The sequence below is a fragment of the Agrilus planipennis genome, unplaced genomic scaffold (genome assembly GCF_000699045.2).
Source record: "Agrilus planipennis isolate EAB-ADULT unplaced genomic scaffold, Apla_2.0 scaffold93, whole genome shotgun sequence".
Lineage (NCBI taxonomy): Eukaryota > Metazoa > Arthropoda > Insecta > Coleoptera > Buprestidae > Agrilus > Agrilus planipennis.
The window spans coordinates 457,549-483,399 of record NW_020438867.1 but is presented as its reverse complement, the minus strand read 5'-3'; the positions used below and the strand labels follow the sequence as shown (position 1 = coordinate 483,399).

Sequence of the window (25,851 nt, the reverse complement as noted above, 5' to 3'; positions counted from 1 at the left end):
ATATAATAATATTTTCCATTTATATGATAAACTTGTGCCTTTGTTTAATCGTAAAGAATATTGTTGTTTAAAATTTCTCGAAAAAATTAATTTATCTGTGTTGTTTTATTTCCATTATAAAATAAATAGTGTGATTACTCTGTAGGTCCGCCACGACGTAAATATATTTTTTAATTTGTTCATTAGCTAGACCATTAAATATTTCCTCTTCCTCAGATAAGGTATACATGCTTTACATTTTCTTATCCTTAAATAATAAATAAAATTAGATGATACAATAATAAATTTTATTAGTTACTTTTGATTCATTAATTATCTGCAGATAATCGACTATACTAATTTTTGTTTTTCTACCCTCTATTTATAAGAAATTGGAGGCCAAACATAGATAAACAAAAATTATGCAGTTTTATTAACTCATCACAAATTGCAGGGAATTTAGGGGTCATCTACTTGTAATAAACTACGATAAACAAATTTTTAACGAAATTATCTAACACCTCTGAACTTCTTGAACATTTCAACGACTATTTACATATAATAACAACTGTTTATTATATTTATCACTAGCTTTTACCCATGACTTCATTCGCGTGAAACTATTTTTAATTTTTTCTAATTTTAAAAAATTAGTCTAGCTTACTCATGATAACTCCCTCCTCATGCCTACAATATCCCATTGAAATCAGTTCGACCGTTTTAAAGATTAGGTCATATAGACAGAAAAAAGTTTTTATTGGGTTGTTTTCGCCTTAATTCCGTACAAATATTAATTTTAGCTCAAAAAGATAAATTGGTTTCGTCCATAAGCGAATAAAGAATACCTGTAAGAACTTAGAGAATAATACAGTAGAATCCGCTTATAATGACATCGAAGGGAAATGACAAACACTTCATATTAAGCGGGCGTCATGCAAAGCATAGTCTTAGAAAATAAACAACTTTCTATTTTGGTTAGTTTATTAGAGAGAAAAACTACAAATTGTATATATTTATTAACAGAAAAAAAAACAGAACGATGAATTTTAATATCAGTATACATAAGAAGGGTCAGAAAAATGAGCGAAAATGTTATTAATCATTTGGGTCACTATAGCCGGATATGATTTCTTGAGAATCAGTCATAATGAACGATATGTCGTTTTAAACGGAGTCATTATATCCAAACTTTCCCATAGAGAATTTAATATGAAAACTAAACTTAACACTACAATTACTTCATATTAAGCGATTGATCAATATAAACGAATTTCACTGATTGACAAAGCAGGAAATTATTTATTACTGAGGATGTTTTTTGCGTCTAAATAAATTATTTACATTCAAGGACTATTTTAAAATATTGTTTAAGCAATTTAAAAAATTTAAATTTACACTGATTACCATTTACAGTATAAATGTTTTATTGTTCCATTAACTGACGATTACGAAATTTGTTTAAGAACGTGTTGTTTTGAGAAAATTATATTTTTTTATTCTACCATGTTTACAACAATAAAATCTTTATTTTTCTACTTTATGTAACTAAAAATAATACGCTTATAAAGATTTTGTAGAACATTTCATAAAATTAGCAGCAAAATATATGGCAATGAGATAAAAGTTTTTGATTGAAATTTATTGAAACCACTTGAATTCATCGTCGCAGCGTTAATATAATTCGAAAATTTCATGTAACGCCTCTAGATTAGGCTAGGAAATAGGTCATTTCCAATTTACTATCATTATGTAGTTAATTTATGAGGCCATACAAAGCTGACCAGTTTATTTTAGATTAGTAGCATGAAAGGTACGACGTATTATCCATATGTATTATTCACGTTCAATGCCCTATTCACAATTCGTTCCAGATTATCTTCACTCTTTGGCGGTTACTGACATTATCTTACATAAAGTGTAAGTATTTTTGTCTCTATAAATAAATACGTGTATACCGCAAGTGTGGGTGCAAAAATATACAACTATTACATTAGTTTAGCCATCCACGAAACAACAAGAAGATATTAAGAGGCAAATGACTGTAAAATAAGAGGAAATTTAAATGTTATTTACGTTAATGTACTATAATATATCGAAAGATATTATTTTGTTTTCTAGTAGAACCAAAATTTACACAAATCTTAAAACAAACACAAATAAATGAATAAACTAAAAGAGACACGTGTTTCGCCCATTACTAGTGTGGGCCAAACACGTGTCTCCTTTAATAATTTGTTTATTCCCTTGCCACAGTCTTCATTTTTTGATTTTACTAATAAATAATAGATGGATTTTACGGCCTCTTAAATTACTACTCATATTTTCATTTTGAAGTAAGTTTTAAATATTTCATGACCTTGCTACTGCTAACAATAAAATTTATAGAATTTCTTAAGAGTGAGAACAACATACGAAACATAAAAATAAATTTCAATTTTGCGTGCTGACAGAATATATAAGTAATTTATACATAAATAAATATAAGAGGCATAAATGAACCCTTATTATGAAGCCTGGATGTTCGTCAGCGTGTCCGTATGCCATATTTCAATTCAGAACGTTATTGTAGCAGAAATTTAAAAGTAAAATAGGAGGACCACGAATGAGTTTTAATATTAAAGAGTTCAGTTTACCCATTATTATTTTTGTTTTATTGCTTAAAGATACAATGAAATTTGCCCTTTATATCTCAAATGGGCACATCGAAAATTCTGAAATAATTAAAGCAAATAATAGAGTTTCCCAAATATTACATATTTATGATTCCAAAGAAATATTTTTTTTAAACGTTAGCAAAAATTTTAAGTATTTCTAGAATTACAGAATATTATTAAAAAGCATACAAACATAGAAGTAATATTTAATAAGAGCAAAAGAGATATAGATGCCAAAGCAGATTTCCCAAATGATAACTGTAGCATTGTAATAAATCAATTTCACGAAGAAAGTAAAATATTATGTAAATGATGACATATGTTTATTTTGGCCTGTTACAATAGTACAAATGTTCCAAATGTCGTAAATTTAGTTTTAATGACCGAAGCAGATAAACCGATAATACTGCTGGTAAAATAGATCATTTACTTATTGCCATCATGTGCGTCATCGTATAATCCTATTGTCGAGACCGTAGACAGCTTATTTACGCTTAAATTCTAATTTTAGGGACTGGAACTTTTGGAAGAGTACTACTGTGCAGGAACAAGCATTCAAATATATTCGGAGCAATGAAAATTTTGGCACTCGCTGATGTCATAAGGTTAAAACAGGTGGAACATGTCAAAAACGAAAAAAATATCCTTCAGGAAGTAAGGCATCCCTTCATAGTAAACATGTAAGTAGGAAATTGGGTTAAACACCTTTGTATAGTTGTATAAACACCAAAAGGAAAAACAGAAAAGATCCGTTCAAAATTAGGTTAACTGACAATAAGATAAAGGAATAATCGATTTCTGAAATAACTGGAATAATTTAATACAGTAACAAACGTTGTTTATTATTCTATGTAGCATAATAATGCTTAGAGATTCAGGAAGGTCTGAAATTAATCTACCCGGGAAAATATTGCTCAAATGAAAATTACAAAAATTACAAAAAATGATGCCCTAAAAGAGTGTCTACTCTATTAAGCGAAGTTTTTCTTTTTCTTTTCAAAATAATTTTAATCATTCAATTTCGATTGAAAACTATTAAACAGGTATCATTTTGTTTTGTATCTAACTTTCATATTGGTAATCATGATTATGACAATTAATCAATATTAAGCATAAATTAAATATTAAATATTATGTTATGACATTAATTCGAAGCTTCCAGACAGAACTAAGTGAGGTAGAATGTCAGCTCAATAAAATACAGTTATTAATAATTATTCTGAATGGTCTTATGAAACGATAATATTCCATCAAAGTGAAAGTTGTCTTATCTTCCCCGAAGCATAAGTCGAGAAAGTGTCTTTAATTTTTGTAGGTGCTTGGCTGTTGACCTTCAATATTGAACTTGCTTTTCAAGATCTTATAGGTACAACTTTATCTCCATCACTGAGACTCATACGTGGATCAAACTTAATTAATAAACCGAAAAAATTATAAATTCACCAAATGTTATAAAACATTGAAGATCAAAGTAATTAAGAAGTTGTTGTTTGCAACAAGAATTCACACAGATATTTTCTCCTCATTTACGTTCTTGATGCTTTTCGAACTGATATCAAATTGCAATAATATCAAAATAAGACACGATATCAAACTCAATATGTTAAGTTTGTTATAAAAATAAATCCAATGGAAAATTATCTTTGCTTTCAACAAACTCAGTTGTATTGTGTTTAGATTAGATACGCAGGTTACACGCGATACATTTCATTTTAGGAACTCTAGAAAATTCTATTTCAGTTTCCAACAATTAAAAATTGATAAATTAAAAGCAATTATTTATTATTATTATTTTACAAGTTTTATAGTAGGTATACTGCAAAACTTTGTAAACGGTTTGTCAATTAAATTGCATAGTTGGTAAACAGCGCCAAGAAACTTATCAGTTGTTAAGCATTCAACCTTCTACACTTGACCCAATGCGAATTGTAACTTCTGAGTTTAGCTATTGATAAGGAAAACATTTCAATTTTTATAAAAACTATATGGAACGTGACGTTTTGATATCGTCTCAAATTTTCCGCTGCATTGCAGTTCATTTTGCAATCTTAATAAAATTGACATTGCGTTTCGTCCATAAGTTTCAATTATAGTTACGTTTACGTGATATGTCCTTACTGTAAAATAAATACCAAAAATTATAAGTAAACAAACGCAATTTACTGGCTTGCTTACGATCTGATGGTCACGTAAAGATAATTAAAACAAATAATAACAGCAATTATGAATAGTTTTTGCTTCTAAAAAGCTAATTATATGTTTGGATTTTTGGTACAATTAGTAACACGCTATTGGAACTGAATCCGAATAAGGGACTTTATATGATAAGAATAGTTCACGTAGATTGTAAAATTGTTTATTACACGCTAAATAATTAATAAATTTTTTATAAGTGTGAAGGCCCCTACAATTCATGTCTGTATTTAGCCTTAGTAAAATGAGGCAATGATGTACTTTTATACTAAAATTTAATTTTAAATCCATCTAATTAATTCTCATAATTTGATGCGTTTCTTCACTCTTTCTAGGTATCACATGCATTTAGAAAAGAAATCAATTGCTAATTTATCTTATGCTGCATTAATAGCAAGTGTAATATCATTTTAATGATGTGCAGATTACATTTATGTTATGATATAGGTACCTACATATATAAAACTGTTTAAAAATAGTGTTTATAAAATTGCAGCTGCTTCGGTTTGGCACATTTTCAAATCACAATGTATCTACGTTGAAATAGATCCACGTAGCCTTTTTTGGAATAAAACACGCATGAATATTTTTAGAACAAAATTATAATTAAAATATTGAAAAGACTTATTTTTAATAAAACAAGATGTTGATTTCTTCAAGAAACAAATTTTATCAAGTAAAGTTTTATAAGTTGAAATTTATTCAAAGTTTTCTAAAATAACTTTAGTAATCCTTATTTTGCTATCGCATTATTTTAATATACAATACACATTAACAATCAACAATGAAGAAGACTCATGTAAGAATATGGAATTCGTTCATTGGATTCTTTTACTTCATTTTGAGATATTTTTGGCAGTTAAATCAACGTCTGAGTATGATGATTATTTGAATTCTCTTATACTAGTACTGTCTGTTTTTTTCCATTTCATGTAGATTGATGATCATGTTAAACTTATACTTGCATTGAAAAAGCAGAACAGTAGTGCAAAAAATTGATTTTAAATGTTATATGTACACACTAGGTACATGGTAAATCAACATTTAGTTCGATAATAATTGATTTTCCTTGGAATGCTCCTAAAAAGTTTTACTGGTCACACTACTTTATACTATGTTATAAAGTAGCTAATTGGTAATCATAATCAATTTGTGCACTATGTTTACTTCTGCTCCTCTAAACTTCTCGTTCGTTCTTCCTATATGTCTTAAAACAACCCTTCATTGTCCCAGAAGGTGCCCTATCATCCTGTTCTTTTCTTCTCCGCCGCATTTGTCATCCACGTTTCGCAATAAAAATAATAAAATTAATTGAAAAAAAAATTAACTATAATCCAGAATGAATATTAAAGACAAAATTCGCTTACGTAGTAACATATCTGGAAATATAAGATACTTAATAAATCTATCAAGTTCTACATTTATAAAAATATATCTACTATAAATTGTGTCCTACTCTACATAACTAATTCCTAGCTTGCTTCTCTATGTTCCAGGTTATGGTCCAAGAAGAGTAATACATGTATATATATGTTGTTCGAGTATGTGTGTGGTGGTGAACTGTTTTCCTATTTAAGAAATGCCGGTAGATTTAGTCCGTCGACTGGTATATTTTATACGGCCGAAATAGTGTGCGCTTTAGAATACCTACATTTAAAAAATATCGTTTATCGCGATCTTAAACCTGAAAATTTACTTTTGGATATGGACGGACATTTGAAAATAACCGACTTCGGATTCGCTAAAAAGCTAACCGACAGGACATGGACACTTTGCGGGACACCAGAGTATCTGGCTCCCGAAATTATTCAAAGCAAAGGACACAATAAAGCCGTTGATTGGTGGGCATTAGGTAGGTTACTTTTGGACTTTTTGAACAAACTCTCTCTATATTGTTTAGTCAAAACTGAATATTTTTCTTTCCATTTAAAACGTCTTAGAACATCAACAGTAAAGAAGCCTCATACTATTCTGATTAACTAGCTCCAGATCATTCTTTTTATTAGGTATATGTTTAAAAATCATTGAAATGTCAGAAATCATTTTCACTTGCAGTATGCAGTTTCTTTCACTGTTTTATTAAATTGTGTGCCCCTAAGGAGGAATTACTGTTCTATTTTGCTTTTTAAACAGTACCGAATTCATCATCAGAAATTTTACAAATTAATTTGGACCAAATTATACGTAAAATTACCCATAAATAAGCATAAAATTACAGTGTCTGTTACATTTAGTCTACTTCCTTCGAATACGTTCTTTTCTACAGTAAACAATTTCCATTTGTCTGGATAATCATAATCACCTTCGTCATCGCATCTCAATTCGTCGTGAAAGTTGTGCTTTTCATCTTTCGTCTTCTAATGTCTAATCGTTTAGGTCAGTGGCATCAAAAGTAATTCTAGGAAAAGTATTATTATTGGCATCGAGTGCGTACACGTTCACTCTATAAAAATAGGTCAGTGCGACTGCACTTACGAATGACCTCCACGTCCATGTGTAAATCTTCAGAATATTTGAAATTGATCAATTGTTTGTTTGGAAACATCAGCAGAAAAATTTAACAAAATTAATGCTTTCCAAATAGCAAAGTTAAGAACTGATTACGAATCAATAATAAGATAAAGTTTAATTTCTTAATATCATTAACGAAGTTCCGCAGATTTTGTTGACCAGAAATGCATTACACATATATGAATTCTTCAAAAGTAACGACATCCAAAATAGAATATAAAGGTCGATAACGTTTAAAACATATTTCGATTATGAAGAAAACAAGGACGATTATTTTATTGAATAATCTTTTCAATTTTCAGTAGAAATCAATAGCAGAGATTTTCTTTTTCCTTAATTTATAAAGATGCCGCAATTTTCAAAACCCAATGTAACTTTTCAATGAAATACTTTTGTAAAATTACTCCTATTAATAATTTAGTAGAGTACAAAGTTCTTCTGTTACAATACTTAATAAGATATTTTACGAAAACGGTTAGATTAATAAATAAATCATTTTTGTTATAGGGATTCTCGTGTACGAAATGTTAGCAGGTTATCCGCCTTTCTACGATGACAATCCCTTTGGTATATATGAAAAAATACTGAGTGGTAAAATTGATTGGCCCAAACATTTAGATCCCGTTGCAAAGGATCTTATCAAAAAATTACTGGTTCAAGATCGAACAAAACGTTTGGGCAATATGAAGGTACTTACTTATGTGTTGAATTTATGTGCATCAAAATAAGTACTACCTTTTGGTTGTGAATACCAAATTTGTGTTTTTGATTACAGAGTGGCGCCGATGACATTAAACGTCACAGGTGGTTTAAAGGGATAGACTGGCATGAAGTTGAAGACAGAAAATTGACTGTAAGTTGTAAAACATTTCAATTACATAGAAATAACTTTTATATTTTTTTATATTTACGTACACTACGTAATAGTTTTTATCCCGAAAGATCGTTCACACGATAAAAAATTATATGTTTAAAGCAGCCTTGAGCCTAAAAAGACAGTTTCTTCGATATTACAGTTACACTTCAACTTTATTTATACGAATAGATGTGTAGATTAGATTAAACCGTACACATATTAAAATTTTGTTTTGATAAAGGTAATACAAAACAGAATTCGTTACCTTCAACTGCACCTAAGTTCTTCTACAGGGATGACTGAAAAACATTGATCAAAAAGAGTAACTTAGTATTGCATACCAAATAACAACACAATACGATAAATTTATTTTCAGTCAATTATATTTTTTGTAAATTTGATCGAACTTCTTTATAATAAATTAAAGTTGATTGTGATATAGCCTGTTTATGTATAAATATAGCAAGCTTTGTTGATTATTACCCAGGTACCTATGTGGTAATATGATTTTCAAAATAGAAGTATAATTTATAAAATCTTTCGTTAACCGAATGTGTTACGGTAATATTATTTTTAACTACGCTATATTTTGGATAGAATACCTTGTTATCTGGAAAATATCAGCTTGAAATTATCCGCAATCGTTTTGCAACAATCTGTCTCATTAAGTCGATATGATTTAATAATAAACAAATTAGTAATTGACGTGAAACTACACAGTGCGTACAAAAATTCCTAAATAACTTTTTTATAAATTTTGAATTATGATTTCGAGGTAGGTCAAAAAACAGACAGCGTAATTAGATAGACAAATATACATTGTAATTGAAAAGTTATTCACTATAATCACGCAACTTATATGTATTTGCGTTTTAATTTATATCTCCCGCTTCTAACAATTGCATTCATATAGCGGTATATAATTTTTTATTTGTGTTTACGTTTTTCTGAAAACTTTTTGGACCTGCTGAATATTGTTCAGTAAAACTCGTTTTCCCATTTTCCTCTAATTTATTGCAATGCAAGTAATTTTCGACGAGGTATGTGGCTATTTTGAACCAGTTAATATAATATAAACATAAGTCTGTATATTCGGCTAGATTGTTTATTAATTTGATATTACGAATTTTAGCCCCCCATCGTTCCTAAAGTATCGCATCCTGGAGATTCGAGCAACTTTGATGATTATCCCGAAGTCGACTGGAAATCAACGAAAAGTATTGATGAGTCAGATTTAAAGCTGTTTGCAGATTTTTGACGTTATGTTTCGAGTGTTGTAAGGCGAGTGAAAAATATAGTCATGATGCACTGTTTGTTTGTTTTGGTAGAAATTTATTTATTATTAAAGCAATTTTTGTGATATGTTAGGATACCCCGATAAGAGGTTTAAGTTGTTGTATGTGTAAAACAGAAATGATTTGTAGATAGGCATTTACTCTATAGGAAATATATTTTTATGTACAGTTTTCATTTTTTGTTTTTTTTTTTCAGTCCCTCAGAAAATTAGGCGTAAGTAGGTCGTAATCAAAATTTAAAACAAAAGTAATATTTGGAATAGTTTTTTCTCTGAACTTAAAGCAACGATTATTATTATTATTATCCTATTGCGCACTGTATCGCCATCTAGCAGGTATTCGTTGCTATTTTAGTATTTCAAGAGTTGACGTACTTGGATGTAAATTAAATATTTTTTTTCCTAAATGCCTGTATACAATTGGTTTAGCAAATAACAGTCTGTAGGTTACTTCAAAAAGGTGTACTTTAAGCATTTAAAAGTACTTTGTTGTTCAATTTTAATTCAAAAATGATTAGAATATATTCTTTCTTGAACCTGAAAGCACTATTAAATAATTGAAGATACAAAATCGTATTGGATGAAGTTAAATTTATATTTTTTTTTGCATTGCTTATTGGCAAAAGCAATTATTTGAGGAAAATAATCGATATTTAAGTTGCACCACATGACATTCCCGATTTTGGCAGTAGATATTGTTGAAAAAGCTTTTAATGTATGCAAACGTGTGGTTTACAATCCTTGTTAATGGATTATTCGGAGTAAACCAGTAAAAAGCAAAAGGCAAAATTTTTGAGTCCCATAGGCAACCAAACGAACAGAACAAATATAAGTCATACTGCAAAGAAAAATAAAATTCAGGATACTTATTTTAAAGTAAACCAGTTCTCCGTTGGCGGCAGCACTGCAAGATAATATTTAAATACACACGTAATAAAAAGCTTTGTACAAATAAATAAATATGTAGTCATTTTTATATAATTATGTAGTATATACTGTTGTGTTTTATTACATTTTTTATGTTTATATTGAATTATGATAACAAATCTATAAACGATTAAACGAAATAAAAAAAACATTACGTTTTGTAACTTCTTATTAAAATTATTGTAATTTCACCCGATTTGGTTTTAATAAACGGCTTAAACCCCGAGGATTGTGTTACCTTCAAAATTTGAATTTTATTCGACAGATAGTGGGCAATAAAATGATTGTGACTTTATTTCGGTTACTTCGTTTGATATGTTGACAACATTTTAATTATTTTTTGCCTGTGAACATACTATGTACACTTGAACCGGTTTTATATAGCCAGTATCTAATCTTATCTATACGTTTAGAGATGATTTTTGCCAGAACCTATAATTTTTATTCATCAATATCAAAAAGCAACGTTCCATTTTTACACATTTCAATATTAGGTTCAATCTAGTAAAGGCCCAGTAAGTGAAGTTAGTTTTATAAATTGCTATCAAAATGCGTGTCCTTCCAGAAGACCTACAGAAGATTGCAGACGAAGAATTGAACGAAGATGTCAACAGAATCCAGGAGGATTTAAAGCATATTAAAGATTGGATATCTAAACAACCCCACTTGAACGCAAGAACAGGTTAATTATTTATTTATGAATTTACTAAAAGTAAAAACGTATAGCGTCTCGTTATTGAAGTTAAACATTTCGATTTTTATAAAAACACTATAACTTTTTTCTTTAAACAAAATTCAAATTGATTTAAATTTTATTTTTATTACTGGTCGAATGTATTTTAGACTCTTGATCTGCAATTTTGGATTTAGTTCACCTTATAATTTGTAGAAAAACGCCATAATTTTGTACATTGAATAAAATAGAGATCGTAATAATGACGGTAGAATTTTTAAGATGATATTGGAACAAGAATGAATGTACTAAAATTATTTTATGAATAATATTATTGTAGATGACCATTGGTTGTTAACATTTCTTAGAGGGTCTAAATTTAGCCTTCAGAAAACGAAAGAAAAATTAGATTTTTATTATACTGTTAGAGGACTTTGTCCTGAGCTTTACAGTAACCGTGATCCCTTTTTACCAGAAATACAAGATGTATTAAAAATGGGGTAAGTTTGTTAACTTATTTTGTTAAAATCAAGGTTTTGCTTTCATTGGGGGTAGTTTAATAGATATACACTATAATATAAAAATGAAACTATTTATTAGTAGACTGAAACTGTTCTCTAACAACAATAAAAAATCTCCCACATCCTGTTTATAAAACTGGTAGTATTATAGTATTGGAAGTTTATATTTGCAATTACAGAAAAAGGAAATTTTTCTTTTGATTTTTTTTTATTTTCTCCTTACTTATAGCTTTTATTGATTATGAACTTGGTGTTGAATTTAATTTGGTTCACTTTAGCAGGTTTTACTATTGAAACAAGCAATGATTTTTAACGCTCCACGTTCACTTGTCTTTAAATCCAGCTTAACTTTTTTTAATGAAATGTAAGAGAGCTTTTCTGAATTTTAGTTTATTTCTGCCTTTGCCAAAGACAACATCAAAGTCAGAACGTGTAGTTCTATTGAAACATAAAAGTCAGGATCCAGACAAAACAAAATTGGCAGATATCCTTAAAGTCAATTTAATGGTTTTGGATATTATTTTAAACGAAGATGACAATTTTACTATAGCAGGATCTGTTATAGTGCAAGATGTGAAAGATGCAAGTTTGTCATATGTAGCCCATTCGCCGATAGATGTGGTGAAGAAGTTTATCACTGCTGCACAAAAGGGTTACCCAATGAGAACCAAGGCTCTGTACTTTTTAAACATTCCATCGTTTTTTGAGTCAATGATGTCAGTTTTCCGGATGTTTCTAACAGAGAAGAACAGGAAGAGGGTACGAAATTAAACAATTTTTCATATGTCCAGGACAAATTAATAACATAAATGTTATAGATTAAAATTTTTAATGAAAAAGATGTAGATAAGTTTTATGATGAATTTGAAAGATCAATTATGCCTAACGAATATGGAGGTGATGCAGGTCCTTTCGATGATTTGGCAGGTACGTCTCAATTTTTTTTCAAAAACTAAAATTCATTTCAATACAGTAAATACAGTAAAGCCTAGCATACCTACTACTATTTTGAATATTTTAACCACATCCTTAAAAAAAAATTACAAACAAATGATTTCCCCCTTATTGGTCGAAAATTGAAAGGTTTGTAACTATCTATATATGAAAACAGTATCTGTATATACTGAAAAATAATACGAATATCATTACTTAAATTTTTAAAAGTTAAATTATTTTAGCTGAATGGAAAAAAAAAGTCGAGAGTTACCGAGACTGGTTTATTGAAGATCAGAAATTCTGCACCAACGAAAAGAAGAGGCCAGGCAAGCCTAAAACACCTGATGAACTATTTGGTGTTGAAGGATCTTTTCGAAAATTAAATATAGATTAATTCATACTAGGCACTAATTTTACATTTTATTTTTAACGCACCTTTTAAAATGAAATCTTAAAATTTGGTTTTAATGGATTTGGTACTGCTTTTTATGCTTTTTCAACCATCAAAATGAATAATAACCAAATATTGAAACAGTTTTATAGTGTTTGATTAACTGCCTGTAAAAATAAACAATAATATAAAGTTTACTTTATCGCTTTATCGATTATATTCGTACAGTAATATTTCTACAAAGTTTTTAAATTCGGTTGTCTAATCTTATCTGCATAATTATCAAACATCGGTGGAAAATTGCATATTTCTTCCTAAGCTACTGCATAACAAATTAAGTTTGGGCTTTTTGTTTGTACATAGGTCTGGAATAAGTAACCAAATTTAATAATTTTTTAATGAAAATGCGTAAACTTTCTGACGATCTCCAAAAAATTGCTTGTGAACAACTCAATGAGGTTGTCGACAGAATACCAGAAGATTTGCAACATATAAAGGACTGGCTAGCGAAACAACCGCATATCAGTGCAAGAACAGGTAAGTAGTACGAAAAAAATGTTGATTTTATTATTATACTAAGTGCGTAATTTCTAGTCATAGCAATTGTTTCGAATAAAGTAATATAAACACAAAATTATAATTGCAAATTATTTTAATCGCATCCTCTATGATTATTTCAGCCCACAGTGTCTTTTTCAAGTCGATAATTAACAAACTAATTGCAAGCTACAAAATCTACTAAATTACAGAATAAAGACTGCAGGCGAAGTGCACGAATAAACATTTGCATCTTATTAAATAACTAAATATTAAGAATAGATAAATTGTAAACTTCTAGTTGGCTATTTAGGGCTATGTCCTTTTTTGTTTGATTTATATTTATTTCTAAACTTTGTGGTAGATAAAATAATGAAGGTAACTCTAAATGTCTTAATTACCAAATAAGTTGCAATTGGCCTTTCCTTAATATTTATTTTATTAAAAAAATAATTAATGGAAAAAAGTCTCCTTATCACTTTATTCATTTGAAACAAACTGCATGATATCTTTCTCGTTATATTGATTATTTTGTGAAAAGCACTTCCCATACATACATATATCCAATGTTTGTTTATTGCAACTGATTAATCTATACCAGCAAAGATAATAACAAAGAAATTATATACGCGGTTATTAAAATAACTGATATTGAAATTCGATATATACCTAATTCTTAAATATTTACCGTTGTTTAAAACATTTATTCTAGGAGTTTTGGTGTGTAAAACGCCTTTTACTTAATGTAAAGGAAATGATAAAATAAAGTAGACAATGTCTGTTCTTTCGTCCAATAACTAATTTATAGCATCGTAGAGCACGTACTACACTACGTGGAATTATGTGATAATTTTTGAATCTATTTTAGATAACCAATGGTTACTATCATTTCTTAGAGGATGCAAATATAGCCTCGAAAGAACAAAAGAAAAAATTGATTACTTTTATACAATACGAGGAATATGCCCTGAACTATTCAATAACCGAGACCCGTTTCTTCCCGAAATTCAAGAGGTTTTGAAATCAGGGTAAGATCGACTTTCAGTTATGTTCAATATTGTAATAAAAATGTAGAAACAACCACATGTGGATTGGGATATCATTATGATCATCATCATCATCATCGTCAATATCATGGGTGGTCTCAATGTATCAATGTCACTGATTAAATCAAACAAAGACACAAACATTAGGATGGATGATTGTCTTTTTTTTTGATAAGGTACTTAAAAAGGAAACCTATGCTTTTATTTTTAGAACATTTATTCCCCTTCCTACGCCTCTTCCCACAGGCGAAAGAGTTTTTCTAATGATAGATAGAGGAGAGAAGATCAATATTACTGATCAGTTTAAAACCAGCTTAATGATAATGGACATTTTATTGAATGAAGATGATAACTTCACTACAGCTGGGATAGTATCAGTTCATGATTTGAAACAAGCCCTGTTATCGAAGGTAGTTCAAGCACCGCCAGATATTATTAAAAAGTTTATGACCACCAATCAAAAAGCCTACCCCTTAAGGCAGAAGGCGATGCATTTTCTTAATATACCCTCATTTTTTCACAGTATTATGCCACTGTTTAATGCATTTATTCCTGAAAAAGTACAAAAGAGGGTGAGTTATTTACACATAGTAATATGTATACATTTATTAGAAAATCGCTGTAAATAAATAATTTTAGATGAAACTATATACAGAAAATGATTTAGAAAGGTTCTTTGAAGTAATTCCAAAATCTATTTTACCAAAGGAATATGGGGGCGATGCAGGCCCTGTACAACAGATAGCTGGTAAGTAGTGATGCGCAACATTATCATTACCAAGACCAAATAAGTAAAAGTAATATCAAGACTGAGACAGTCTCGGTCTTCGTATTACTTTGCTTATCACTACTGGTAAAAAGTGCACATTCCTTCTAATTTTTTGTGACATATTACAATTCTAATAAATTATATTTCCATCATGTTTTCCAGCTGAATGGAAGAAGAAAGTGGAGAGCTACAAAGATTGGTTTGTCGAAGATGGAAAATATGGTACTAACGAGAAGAAAAGACCAGGAAAACCGAAAACATGAAAATTAAATATAGATTAATTCATACTAGGCACTAATTTTACATTTTATTTTTAACGCACCTTTTAAAATGAAATCTTAAAATTTGTAATAATTTTATTAGGTTTTAATGGATTTGGTACTGCTTTTTATGCTTTTTCAACCATCAAAATGAATAATAACCAAATATTGAAACAGTTTTATAGTGTTTGATTAACTGCCTGTAAAAATAAACAATAATATAAAGTTTACTTTATCGCTTTATCGATTATATTCGTACAGTAATATTTCTACAAAGTTTTTAAATTCGGTTGTCTAATCTTATCTGCATAATTATCAAACATCGGTGGAAAATTGCATATTTCTTCCTAAGCTACTGCATAACAAATTAAGTTTGGGCTTTTTGTTTGTACATAGGTCTGGAATAAGTAACCAAATTTAATAATTTTTTAATGAAAATGCGTAAACTTTCTGACGATCTCCAAAAAATTGCTTGTGAACAACTCAATGAGGTTGTCGACAGAATACCAGAAGATTTGCAACATATAAAGGACTGGCTAGCGAAACAACCGCATATCAGTGCAAGAACAGGTAAGTAGTACGAAAAAAAGTTGATTTTATTATTATACTAACTACATAATTTCTAGTCATAGCAATTGTTTCGAATAAATTAATATAAACACAAAATTTTAATTGCAAATTATTTTAATCGCATCCTCAATGATTATGTCAGCCCACAGTGTCTTTTTCAAGTCGATAATTAACAAACTAATTGCAAGCTACAAAATCTACTAAATTACAGAATAAAGACTGCAGGCGAAGTGCACGAATAAACATTTGCATCTTATTAAATAACTAAATATTAAGAATAGATAAATTGTAAACTTCTAGTTGGCTATTTAGGGCTATGTCCTTTTTTGTTTGATTTATATTTATTTCTAAACTTTGTGGTAGATAAAATAATGAAGGTAACTCTAAATGTCTTAATTACCAAATAAGTTGCAATTGGCCTTTCCTTAATATTTATTTTATTAAAAAAATAATTAATGGAAAAAAGTCTCCTTATCACTTTATTCATTTGAAACAAACTGCATGATATCTTTCTCGTTATATTGATTATTTTGTGAAAAGCACTTCCCATACATACATATATCCAATGTTTGTTTATTGCAACTGATTAATCTATACCAGCAAAGATAATAACAAAGAAATTATATACGCGGTTATTAAAATAACTGATATTGAAATTCGATATATACCTAATTCTTAAATATTTACCGTTGTTTAAAACATTTATTCTAGGAGTTTTGGTGTGTAAAACGCCTTTTACTTAATGTAAAGGAAATGATAAAATAAAGTAGACAATGTCTGTTCTTTCGTCCAATAACTAATTTATAGCATCGTAGAGCACGTACTACACTACGTGGAATTATGTGATAATTTTTGAATCTATTTTAGATAACCAATGGTTACTATCATTTCTTAGAGGATGCAAATATAGCCTCGAAAGAACAAAAGAAAAAATTGATTACTTTTATACAATACGAGGAATATGCCCTGAACTATTCAATAACCGAGACCCGTTTCTTCCCGAAATTCAAGAGGTTTTGAAATCAGGGTAAGATCGACTTTCAGTTATGTTCAATATTGTAATAAAAATGTAGAAACAACCACATGTGGATTGGGATATCATTATGATCATCATCATCATCATCGTCAATATCATGGGTGGTCTCAATGTATCAATGTCACTGATTAAATCAAACAAAGACACAAACATTAGGATGGATGATTGTCTTTTTTTTTGATAAGGTACTTAAAAAGGAAACCTATGCTTTTATTTTTAGAACATTTATTCCCCTTCCTACGCCTCTTCCCACAGGCGAAAGAGTTTTTCTAATGATAGATAGAGGAGAGAAGATCAATATTACTGATCAGTTTAAAACCAGCTTAATGATAATGGACATTTTATTGAATGAAGATGATAACTTCACTACAGCTGGGATAGTATCAGTTCATGATTTGAAACAAGCCCTGTTATCGAAGGTAGTTCAAGCACCGCCAGATATTATTAAAAAGTTTATGACCACCAATCAAAAAGCCTACCCCTTAAGGCAGAAGGCGATGCATTTTCTTAATATACCCTCATTTTTTCACAGTATTATGCCACTGTTTAATGCATTTATTCCTGAAAAAGTACAAAAGAGGGTGAGTTATTTACACATAGTAATATGTATACATTTATTAGAAAATCGCTGTAAATAAATAATTTTAGATGAAACTATATACAGAAAATGATTTAGAAAGGTTCTTTGAAGTAATTCCAAAATCTATTTTACCAAAGGAATATGGGGGCGATGCAGGCCCTGTACAACAGATAGCTGGTAAGTAGTGATGCGCAACATTATCATTACCAAGACCAAATAAGTAAAAGTAATATCAAGACTGAGACAGTCTCGGTCTTCGTATTACTTTGCTTATCACTACTGGTAAAAAGTGCACATTCCTTCTAATTTTTTGTGACATATTACAATTCTAATAAATTATATTTCCATCATGTTTTCCAGCTGAATGGAAGAAGAAAGTGGAGAGCTACAAAGATTGGTTTGTCGAAGATGGAAAATATGGTACTAACGAGAAGAAAAGACCAGGAAAACCGAAAACATCTGACGATATATTTGGACTCGAGGGATCATTTCGAAAATTGAATATAGATTAATTACAAATAGGTATAATTAAAATATAATAAAGTGATTCTCAAATCTGTGCCTACTTGTTTTTATAGAGGTATTAAAGATTTACTAAAAATTGTATTTTCTATAAAATAAAAGGTTATTCATATTATTAAAGGTCAACTATAAATCAATTTAACATTCTGGTTTTAATGTTTTTGTTTTAAATAAATACGTACCTTTTTAGGTACTCCTAATGATTACATAAGTATAGAAAATGCTATCGAAAAGTTTTTGCCTTCCATAAAATTAAAGGAAACGCGACGTTCACACCTCAAATGATAAGTGTTTTGTTAGCGGTATGGCGCCTATAATAATTTCGTTATCTTATTATCAAGTTTATCTACACCTTTGTTTGTAATACCTTTACGATAATAATTCGCGAACTGTGTTTTAGTGGCAAATTCTGTGATGTTTCAGGCGAGTGCAAAAACAAACGAAGATTCACCTCAAACAACATCAAGTAACGAAAAACAACATGATAAATTGGTGAGAACACGAATAGTTATATACGAAAGAGTTGGTCCCGTTAGTGGAAATCAAGATGAGACACTCCAATCAAGCAAATGTGATTCAAAAGATTCAAGGTCAGAAGGAAGCACAATGTCGAATTTTACTAATAATGACAATGCGCCAGCTTCACAATCCTTAAATGAAAATTGTAGCCATTATAGTAACGGTAAAAATATATGCAATGCAAATCAAACAACTGATAAAATAAAAAAGGATAGTCATAATTATAAAAGGAGAGGAGAAACTTCAAGTTACCAAACCAACGATAAAAATAAAGCCAGTTTTGAAAACACTAAGTACGCAAGTATTAGAAATCAGTTAAAAATAACAAATCGATTTTCAAATTCAAATTTAGATATTCCAAGCACGAGTAATATAGATGAAGCTAAAGAAAAGCGAAAAAAAGTTACTTCAGATTATGTGGGACGTATGTTGAGACAGTTTGAACAAAAAATTGAAGAAAATAGTAAACCAACGAAGAAAACTATAGAGCGACATACCGTCCTCAGCGGAAACAACGCGTGGAAATCAAAGAATGATTCTAACGTTAAGGCATTTGAATCCGTAGACAATAAATTATATACAAACAATGAAGAAACAGTTAACAACAATGACAAGACAGAGGCGCTTAGAAAGAATATCGTCGCTGATATTTCTAAAACATTCCAAACAGGTCACTCTTACGAAAATGAAATTAATAACAACTACAGCGAAGAGGAATTTGATAGAATCGAAAGCACATTTCATGAAATGGAAAATACAATTCTTGAAATGCAAGCAGCTCATCGCATTCAACATAAACAACAGGGAACGCATTGTACTTTAACAAGTAAGAATAATACTAAGCATAAACCTACAAAAAAAGATTCGTCGTCGTTCCGGGAAGATTTCCAACTTGACAAAAGAAAAAATGATGAAAAGGATAGGGATTCACTATCAGAAGACATGTACTATGTCATTGTAGACGAAACTTATCAAGATAGAGACGAAGAATTCGGCAAAAGTAACTTCGAAAGTCTAGAAGACATAAATTTTGTGGAGGCTTACAATAGACGTGGTTCAGAACTAATACTGACGCAAGTGGGGCAAATTCTACGTCGCAGTATATCACAGGATCGAAGCAGTAGTACCTTAAATTTCTTACACAAGCAATTTCCAGAAGAAACTTTGGATAGAGAGAATGAAAACGAAAAATTTAATCAAACCACTTCGGAAACGGAATACCCACCAGGTGAGGTTAAAGTCCATAGCGGCCTGGAAACTGCAAATTACTTTTCTGGGCGCGATGTCATTAATAGTAAAAAGAACGGAAGTGAAACCACCGACAGTGAAGTGTCTTCAAACAGATCAACTTTATATTCCGTTTCTGAGTACAACGACGAGGATTTTTCAGACGTTGATGTACGGGAAAAGGTTGTTACTTTCGACCAGGGAATCAGGAGAGAAACCTATTACAATAGTCAGAAGAATCCCGTCATAGAGAAAATTTGTAATTTGGAATCCTGTCACATGAACCATGGAGAATCGCACTACGATATTAACTCCTTAGGAAGAGAAAGGAAGAAGTCAAAAGAAAAACGCAAGTAGGTAGAGAGCTCTTTTCGTCATTATTCGTAAATTTCGTCAAAATTAAAGATAGAAAAGGATAGTGTGTGTACATTTGTATATGTTTTCTGCATATTATGTACTATGAAGCATACCGTAAGGAAGGTATTACGCTATAGAAGTTATAAAAATCATTCATGCTGTTAGAGCAGATACAAATGTAAAAAAAGTTACACAAGCTCAGAACACATCAGAATATGCGCGAGTCAGTTACCAGTTTTCCTGAAAAAGTTCACAAAAAGACACTCATTTATAATAAAGTTATATTTATTGTATTTATAATTGTTAATATGAAATTTTCTTATATATTCTCTTTATTTTTCTGCAACCAATAGGATAGATTACCTAGCAGAGGAATTGCTGTACAGTGAGAAAAAGTACATATCAGACCTTGAGAAAATTATTACGGTGAGGATAATGCCGCAAATTAAAACCACATATATTATTAATAATACGTCAATTTTAACTTAAATGTATATGACGAATGTTTCTTTTCTTAATACATAGGACTATGTACCATTTTTGATAAACGAAGAAACTATCCCGCATCACCTAATCGCAAAAGCTCACATAGTATTCGGAAACATAAAAGCAATTTACAGTAAAACTAAGGATTTCTATAATGACCTAAAGGACTGCGCTGAAATCCCTGAACTAATAGCAGATACGTTCTTGAAACATGTAAGTTTACCAAAAAGTTAATTTCATTTATTAGTTACGATTATATTTCTAAATATTTATGCCAGACTTGGAAAACTGTAAAGGCAGAGTCATCTTGCCAAGTTAAGATAAAGTTGTGTCAGGATTTAATCAATACTCGCTGTACCAACAGAATCCTGCAAGCAATTGTAACATTTCTAAGGAAAAAAATACTATTTTGTAAAATGTTTTATAAGAATTATGCAAGCCTATGAATAATGAAAATATTATTTTTGAATTGAATGATAGGTACTGTAATGGTAGCTTTTATTTGTGAAAGGACAACATTTAATACAATTTCCTACAGATGACCCTACCACCTGCAAATGTTTCAAAATTCATCAAAAATTAATAATATAGCAGTTTCTAGAACCTTCGTAATTAAAACAAAATGTTATAATTTTCCTACATTTACTTTTAAAATAACTGTACCATAAGTACTATGTTTGTTGGAATAAAAATTATTGTATTTACCTATTAAGGAAGAGATTTCTAGCAAATATAAGAGGTTTCAAATTTATATTCATATTTCTATTTTTAGGAAAATCTTTTCCAAATGTATCCCATTTATTATAAGAACAAGCCAAGAGCTGACTATTATTTAACAAAGGAATTTAGGAGTGACATCATTGTAAGTATTAATCGCAATATTTAGTAAGTACTTTCAGACAAAAATTTATTATCATTTATATATTAGGAGTAGAAAAGGATCAAGTCTTTTTTTGATAAACTTAATTTACTGTTTAATTTGGAATTTGATGGGATTTTTTGTATCACTACAATTATTTTAGTATTAGATTATGAACGTATATATTACTTATAAATCGAAAAATAACTGATGAATTTTTATTACGTTGTATTTTAATTTGAGACGTTTAGGTCACTAGGGCTTTGCAACGGTTATCAATCAATTTTATAGATACTTAAAAACTAACTAAACTTGAAACTCCTACGTAAAAAGAACAATATTGAATCAACTTAAAATTATCCGTAAAAGAAACTGTAACTTTTGAACCAAACGTGTCTTCGCTACTCAAAATTTAAGGTCAATTACAATTTTTCATACATTTAAACTGCTATTTTCACTTATCGATTTCCTTTTATTTTATATAACTAACAAGTGCTAGATTGATAAGGGTCGCAAAGCTTTCATGGCCAAATCGTTTCGAATTATTTAGTTATTACACATTCCGTTGACAATTGGGCAGTTTGATTGACAGACAATCTTTCTAAAATTGCAAAGTAAATGGATTATAGTGTTGTACATGAATACAAAGAGAAACAAAAAGGTTATTACGTCAAAATTTTAACGTTCTTCAATCTCTAGTAATGATCCTTAGTTTCAAATAACGGCGTTAAATTAAAATGCGATTATTACTTTCGGAATTTTTTTTATATTAAATAAAAGCCTCATATTTGGATAGAAGAAGTAGTAGATTTAATATTAATTTAAACACAGTCCTTCGAAAAAGATCTGATATCACATCGTCTTCTCATTACCGTACTAATATTTCTTTGCCTTTTAATCACAGTAATAAAAAGCGCTCTATTGTGGATTCCGAGCCGCACCAATTATCACCTATATTGATTCTAATTTTTATATTACGTAAAACTGACCCCAAAGACATGGTCGACAGAATGGCAGATCAGCCTATATCGCGTTAATAATGTCCTTTTCAAAAGTATGCGAAACACTGTTTGTCTTGTTGCTATTTGTTACGGTAACATATTGGGGTATTTGTCTTTTTCCATGAAAATATGCCTTTAGGTTACTTTAACGCTGAAAGGAGTATGTATCAAAAACTAAAAATTTCATTTTAATAGATAATTTTCTACATTTTCTTTTATAAATATTGTAAAAAGAAGAATAGATTGCGTGTTCAAAGAGCTGATAAAAAGGGCATACGTCATTTAAATATCGTATCGTTTGGATGGATTTTAAAAGGTCTCCCTTTGAATAAGACGCGACTTATAAATTCTCAAATCGTTTTCCTTTTCGTATCATGGTTTTAAATGAGCGAATCTGTCTGTTACCGCAACGTCCTTTATAAACAAAATGACTCGATTTATCTTGGCAAATGGCAGTTTCTTAACTTTGAAAGATAATGTAGGATTTCAATGGAAAATGTTTTGCCGAAAGAAGTAAACCGCGCTGCTACCCTTGTAAAGTAGCCACAAAGAAATTTATCTTATTCCAAGAGCCAGTACCTATTTAATAGTAAAGTAGTAGGTGGCGGTAAACATAAAAACTTTTCTGGGAAATTGGACGTTTTAGGCCCGACAAAAACACCTCGGAGATCGATTAGGTTTGGCCAGCTATTTGCTAACGCCTGTTCAGAGGCTTGGCAAATACATTCTTCTCCTAGAACAGATACAAAAGGAGTTAACTCAGGAGGGCACTCCTTCTAACAAAATTCAGAAGGCCATCGAAATGGTTAGGAAGCAAATGTCTAGGGGAAACGATTTCCTTGCCATCGATTCGATCAAAGAGAGTCCCGTTAACCTCGCTCAACAAGGAAGCTTTATTATGCGGGAGAAGTTTAATATCATCAAACCGAGAAAATTCGAGGCGATGCTTTTCCTCTTCGAAGAAATTGTAGTCATTACATCACCTGATACGGTAAGTACTTATACGTATGGAGATAGCTCCTCACTCTTTATAGCATCCTAATGGAAACGAATAAATACAATTGTGACTTCTTCCATTAAAAAAACAGATAAATAGTAAAGCTAAACGTAGCTTTAGCTTAATAGGCGTATGTGATTTTAGTCGTTTTGTCATTTAATATTGGACATTTTCAAGATACCAAAAAACAAACAATTTAGGCCAAAGGGTACGTGTGTTAAAGAGTGAAGTATCCAAGATTTAAAAAATAATATCTTCTCTTGTAACTGAAGCAACGTGTCCAAATCTTTTATAATTTCTAGACGATTCCGAAAATGTTAGAGACAAACAATCAAAAATGAAAAGAAAAGTGTATCCTAGGATTGGCTCTCTTCAAAGCATGCATACAAGTACTTATCATTAGCACTACATTACATGTATGTATGCATATGTACGATTGTATTGCATAAAAGATAATAGAGTAGGACAACATCAAGTTTACCGTTAAGTTGTCATAAATCAATCAAAGGCAAATTAAGAAACATTATAGGTAATTGCGATAAATTCAACTTCTTCACAAATAAATTGCAAACACTTCGTCTAATTTTTACACGAGTTTCAGTTCTAAATTATTTCCTGAAATGTTCTTACTCTTAAGCAAAACTGAATCTACGTTCATTCATTTAATAACCACGGCTGCTAGATTAAAATCAGAATGATAATTAGAGAAAAAATTTGATGATTTTATAGATATAAGTAATCTAGATACATAAATCTGAAACAAAACTAATAAATCAAAGCAAAATATCATCAAACGATGTTATTGAAGATTCCAGTTTACCTCTAGGAGAAACCAATCTCGTTGTAAATTTATATTTTCCGAGTTTTTCTTTGCCCCGTTTGAAAAAACCGCACAAAAGCTGTTCGCCTAAATATCATTTGCGTGTGTAATGAATACCAACAACGAATCAACAAAAGGCTTCTAAATTTGTGCTCCAATACACGTTTAGATGTCTATTAAAAATCCATTTTAAATTTCAATAAATCGAGAACCGAGACGACAACGACGGCAGCACGGCGCGGTATAGTGGGCGAAATTTAATAATCTGAAATAATGGCGATTCAATACAGCAAAAATGAAAATTACGAGGGAACGAAACCAATCGTAACCTCCTTGGTAGGTACTTAAACGGAGATGCGATAAATTACTAAGATTACCACTCATAACTTTCAATAAAAGTATTTAGCTGCCCAATTTTTACAAGATTTTTCGATTTCCTCTTTTTCTCTTCTTGTACTTACCTAACTACAAATATCTGCTAACGAACTGAATAAGAATTGACACCTACTTCGTCGAGCTTTATAAAATAGGATTAGCTATTAGATTAGTTTTTCAAATGGAAAATGCAGCCGTCTCTAAATCAATAAAAGAAACTTCTATCTTGATTAAGAGAAAACTATCTGAATTTTCCCGTTACCATCTGAATTTGCTGGTAACTTTTCATTACATCAATTTGTTGATTAGAATAATTCATATTAATCTAATTAATAAACAACCAACGTGTTAGTATTTAAACAGACGATGATATAAAAGGGTACTTACACTTTTCATAGATAAATGACTCTGTTCATGCTACTGAATTACTGCGGAATATAACATAGAAAATAAAAACAAAATGCGTTTAGACAATAAACTGTTTCTTTCACGATTCTACTTAAAGACGACGTTAAACCTCATGTAGTACTGGGTAGATTGCTTTATAGAACAACGATAGAGAGAAAGTCATAAAATTGAAAGTAGATTTTATAAAGATATGTTACGGTAATCATCATCATCATCTCAAGGTCGTCAGTCTTAAGACTGGTAGGACACGCACCTCCACTCTTTCCTATGCTGAGTTAAGTAATCTTCTCATTTCCCTGAACTAGAATGGTAAACGTGATTAATTCGCTGATTGCGTATAATTGCCAATTATTATATACCGTCAGTAAAAGTCAGTAAAGCCAGTGCTACAGATGGCGTTTACTGCGCCATTTGTAGTATTTTCTAAAACGCACTGTTAAGACAGCAGGTAAAAGTTGGTCTGTGTTCTGTCGGAGCTGTCTGCGACGCGCTGATGAGATCCAAAAAGATCGAAATCGCGATCCGCGTCTGGCAGTTTCGACAGAAT

The 25,851-nt window shown here is 30.2% G+C and overlaps 3 protein-coding genes across 4 annotated transcripts in view; all 3 read left to right on the top strand.

Moving 5' to 3' along the window:
* Positions 1–9,663, top strand: part of LOC108739707 (protein kinase DC2) — a 21,328-nt gene extending 11,665 nt beyond the window's left edge. The window contains exons 2-6 of the mRNA XM_018473727.2: positions 3,145–3,313; positions 6,323–6,678; positions 7,845–8,026; positions 8,113–8,190; positions 9,326–9,663. Of these exons, the coding sequence (XP_018329229.1) occupies positions 3,145–3,313; positions 6,323–6,678; positions 7,845–8,026; positions 8,113–8,190; positions 9,326–9,451 (911 nt within the window). The 3' untranslated portion in view covers positions 9,452–9,663. The remainder of the gene's footprint in view (positions 1–3,144; positions 3,314–6,322; positions 6,679–7,844; positions 8,027–8,112; positions 8,191–9,325) is intronic.
* Positions 9,664–10,566: 903 nt separating this feature from the next.
* Positions 10,567–18,294, top strand: LOC108739686. Its single transcript, XM_025976085.1, has 15 exons — positions 10,567–11,096; positions 11,428–11,587; positions 11,998–12,367; positions 12,427–12,535; positions 12,787–12,930; positions 13,311–13,472; positions 14,341–14,500; positions 14,730–15,090; positions 15,158–15,266; positions 15,450–15,544; positions 15,955–16,117; positions 16,985–17,144; positions 17,374–17,734; positions 17,802–17,910; positions 18,094–18,294. The coding sequence occupies exons 1-15, from the start codon at positions 10,964–10,966 to the stop codon at positions 18,243–18,245; spliced, it is 2,748 nt and encodes a 915-aa protein (XP_025831870.1). The 5' UTR covers positions 10,567–10,963; the 3' UTR covers positions 18,246–18,294.
* A 308-nt stretch (positions 18,295–18,602) lies between these two features.
* LOC108739714 (triple functional domain protein-like) lies at positions 18,603–25,763 on the top strand. Of its 2 annotated transcripts, XM_018473744.1 has the most exons (6): positions 18,603–19,067; positions 19,127–20,354; positions 20,712–20,784; positions 20,884–21,057; positions 21,617–21,706; positions 23,351–25,763. In XM_018473744.1, exons 2-6 carry the CDS (start codon positions 19,201–19,203, stop codon positions 23,744–23,746), a joined length of 1,887 nt encoding a protein of 628 aa, XP_018329246.1. In that variant the 5' UTR covers positions 18,603–19,067; positions 19,127–19,200; the 3' UTR covers positions 23,747–25,763. The 2 variants fall into 2 exon arrangements, with proteins under 2 accessions (XP_018329246.1, XP_018329245.1); XM_018473743.1 differs by having other exon boundaries at positions 18,603–20,354.
* Positions 25,764–25,851: the final 88 nt, after the last annotated feature.

Excerpts from the sequence above, each read along its gene's own strand:
- LOC108739686 (XM_025976085.1), top strand. The coding sequence starts at position 10,964 with ATGCGTGTCCTTCCAGAAGACCTACAGAAGATTGCAGACGAAGAATTG. Across the intron at positions 15,091-15,157 it reads CTGAAAAAGTACAAAAGAGG|ATGAAACTATATACAGAAAA; the intron begins GTGAGTTATTTA and ends AAATAATTTTAG. Across the intron at positions 17,145-17,373 it reads CAAGAGGTTTTGAAATCAGG|AACATTTATTCCCCTTCCTA; the intron begins GTAAGATCGACT and ends TTTTATTTTTAG.
- LOC108739714 (XM_018473743.1), top strand. The coding sequence starts at position 18,670 with ATGTTTCAGGCGAGTGCAAAAACAAACGAAGATTCACCTCAAACAACA. Across the intron at positions 20,785-20,883 it reads ACCTTGAGAAAATTATTACG|GACTATGTACCATTTTTGAT; the intron begins GTGAGGATAATG and ends CTTAATACATAG. Across the intron at positions 21,058-21,616 it reads CAGATACGTTCTTGAAACAT|GAAAATCTTTTCCAAATGTA; the intron begins GTAAGTTTACCA and ends TTCTATTTTTAG.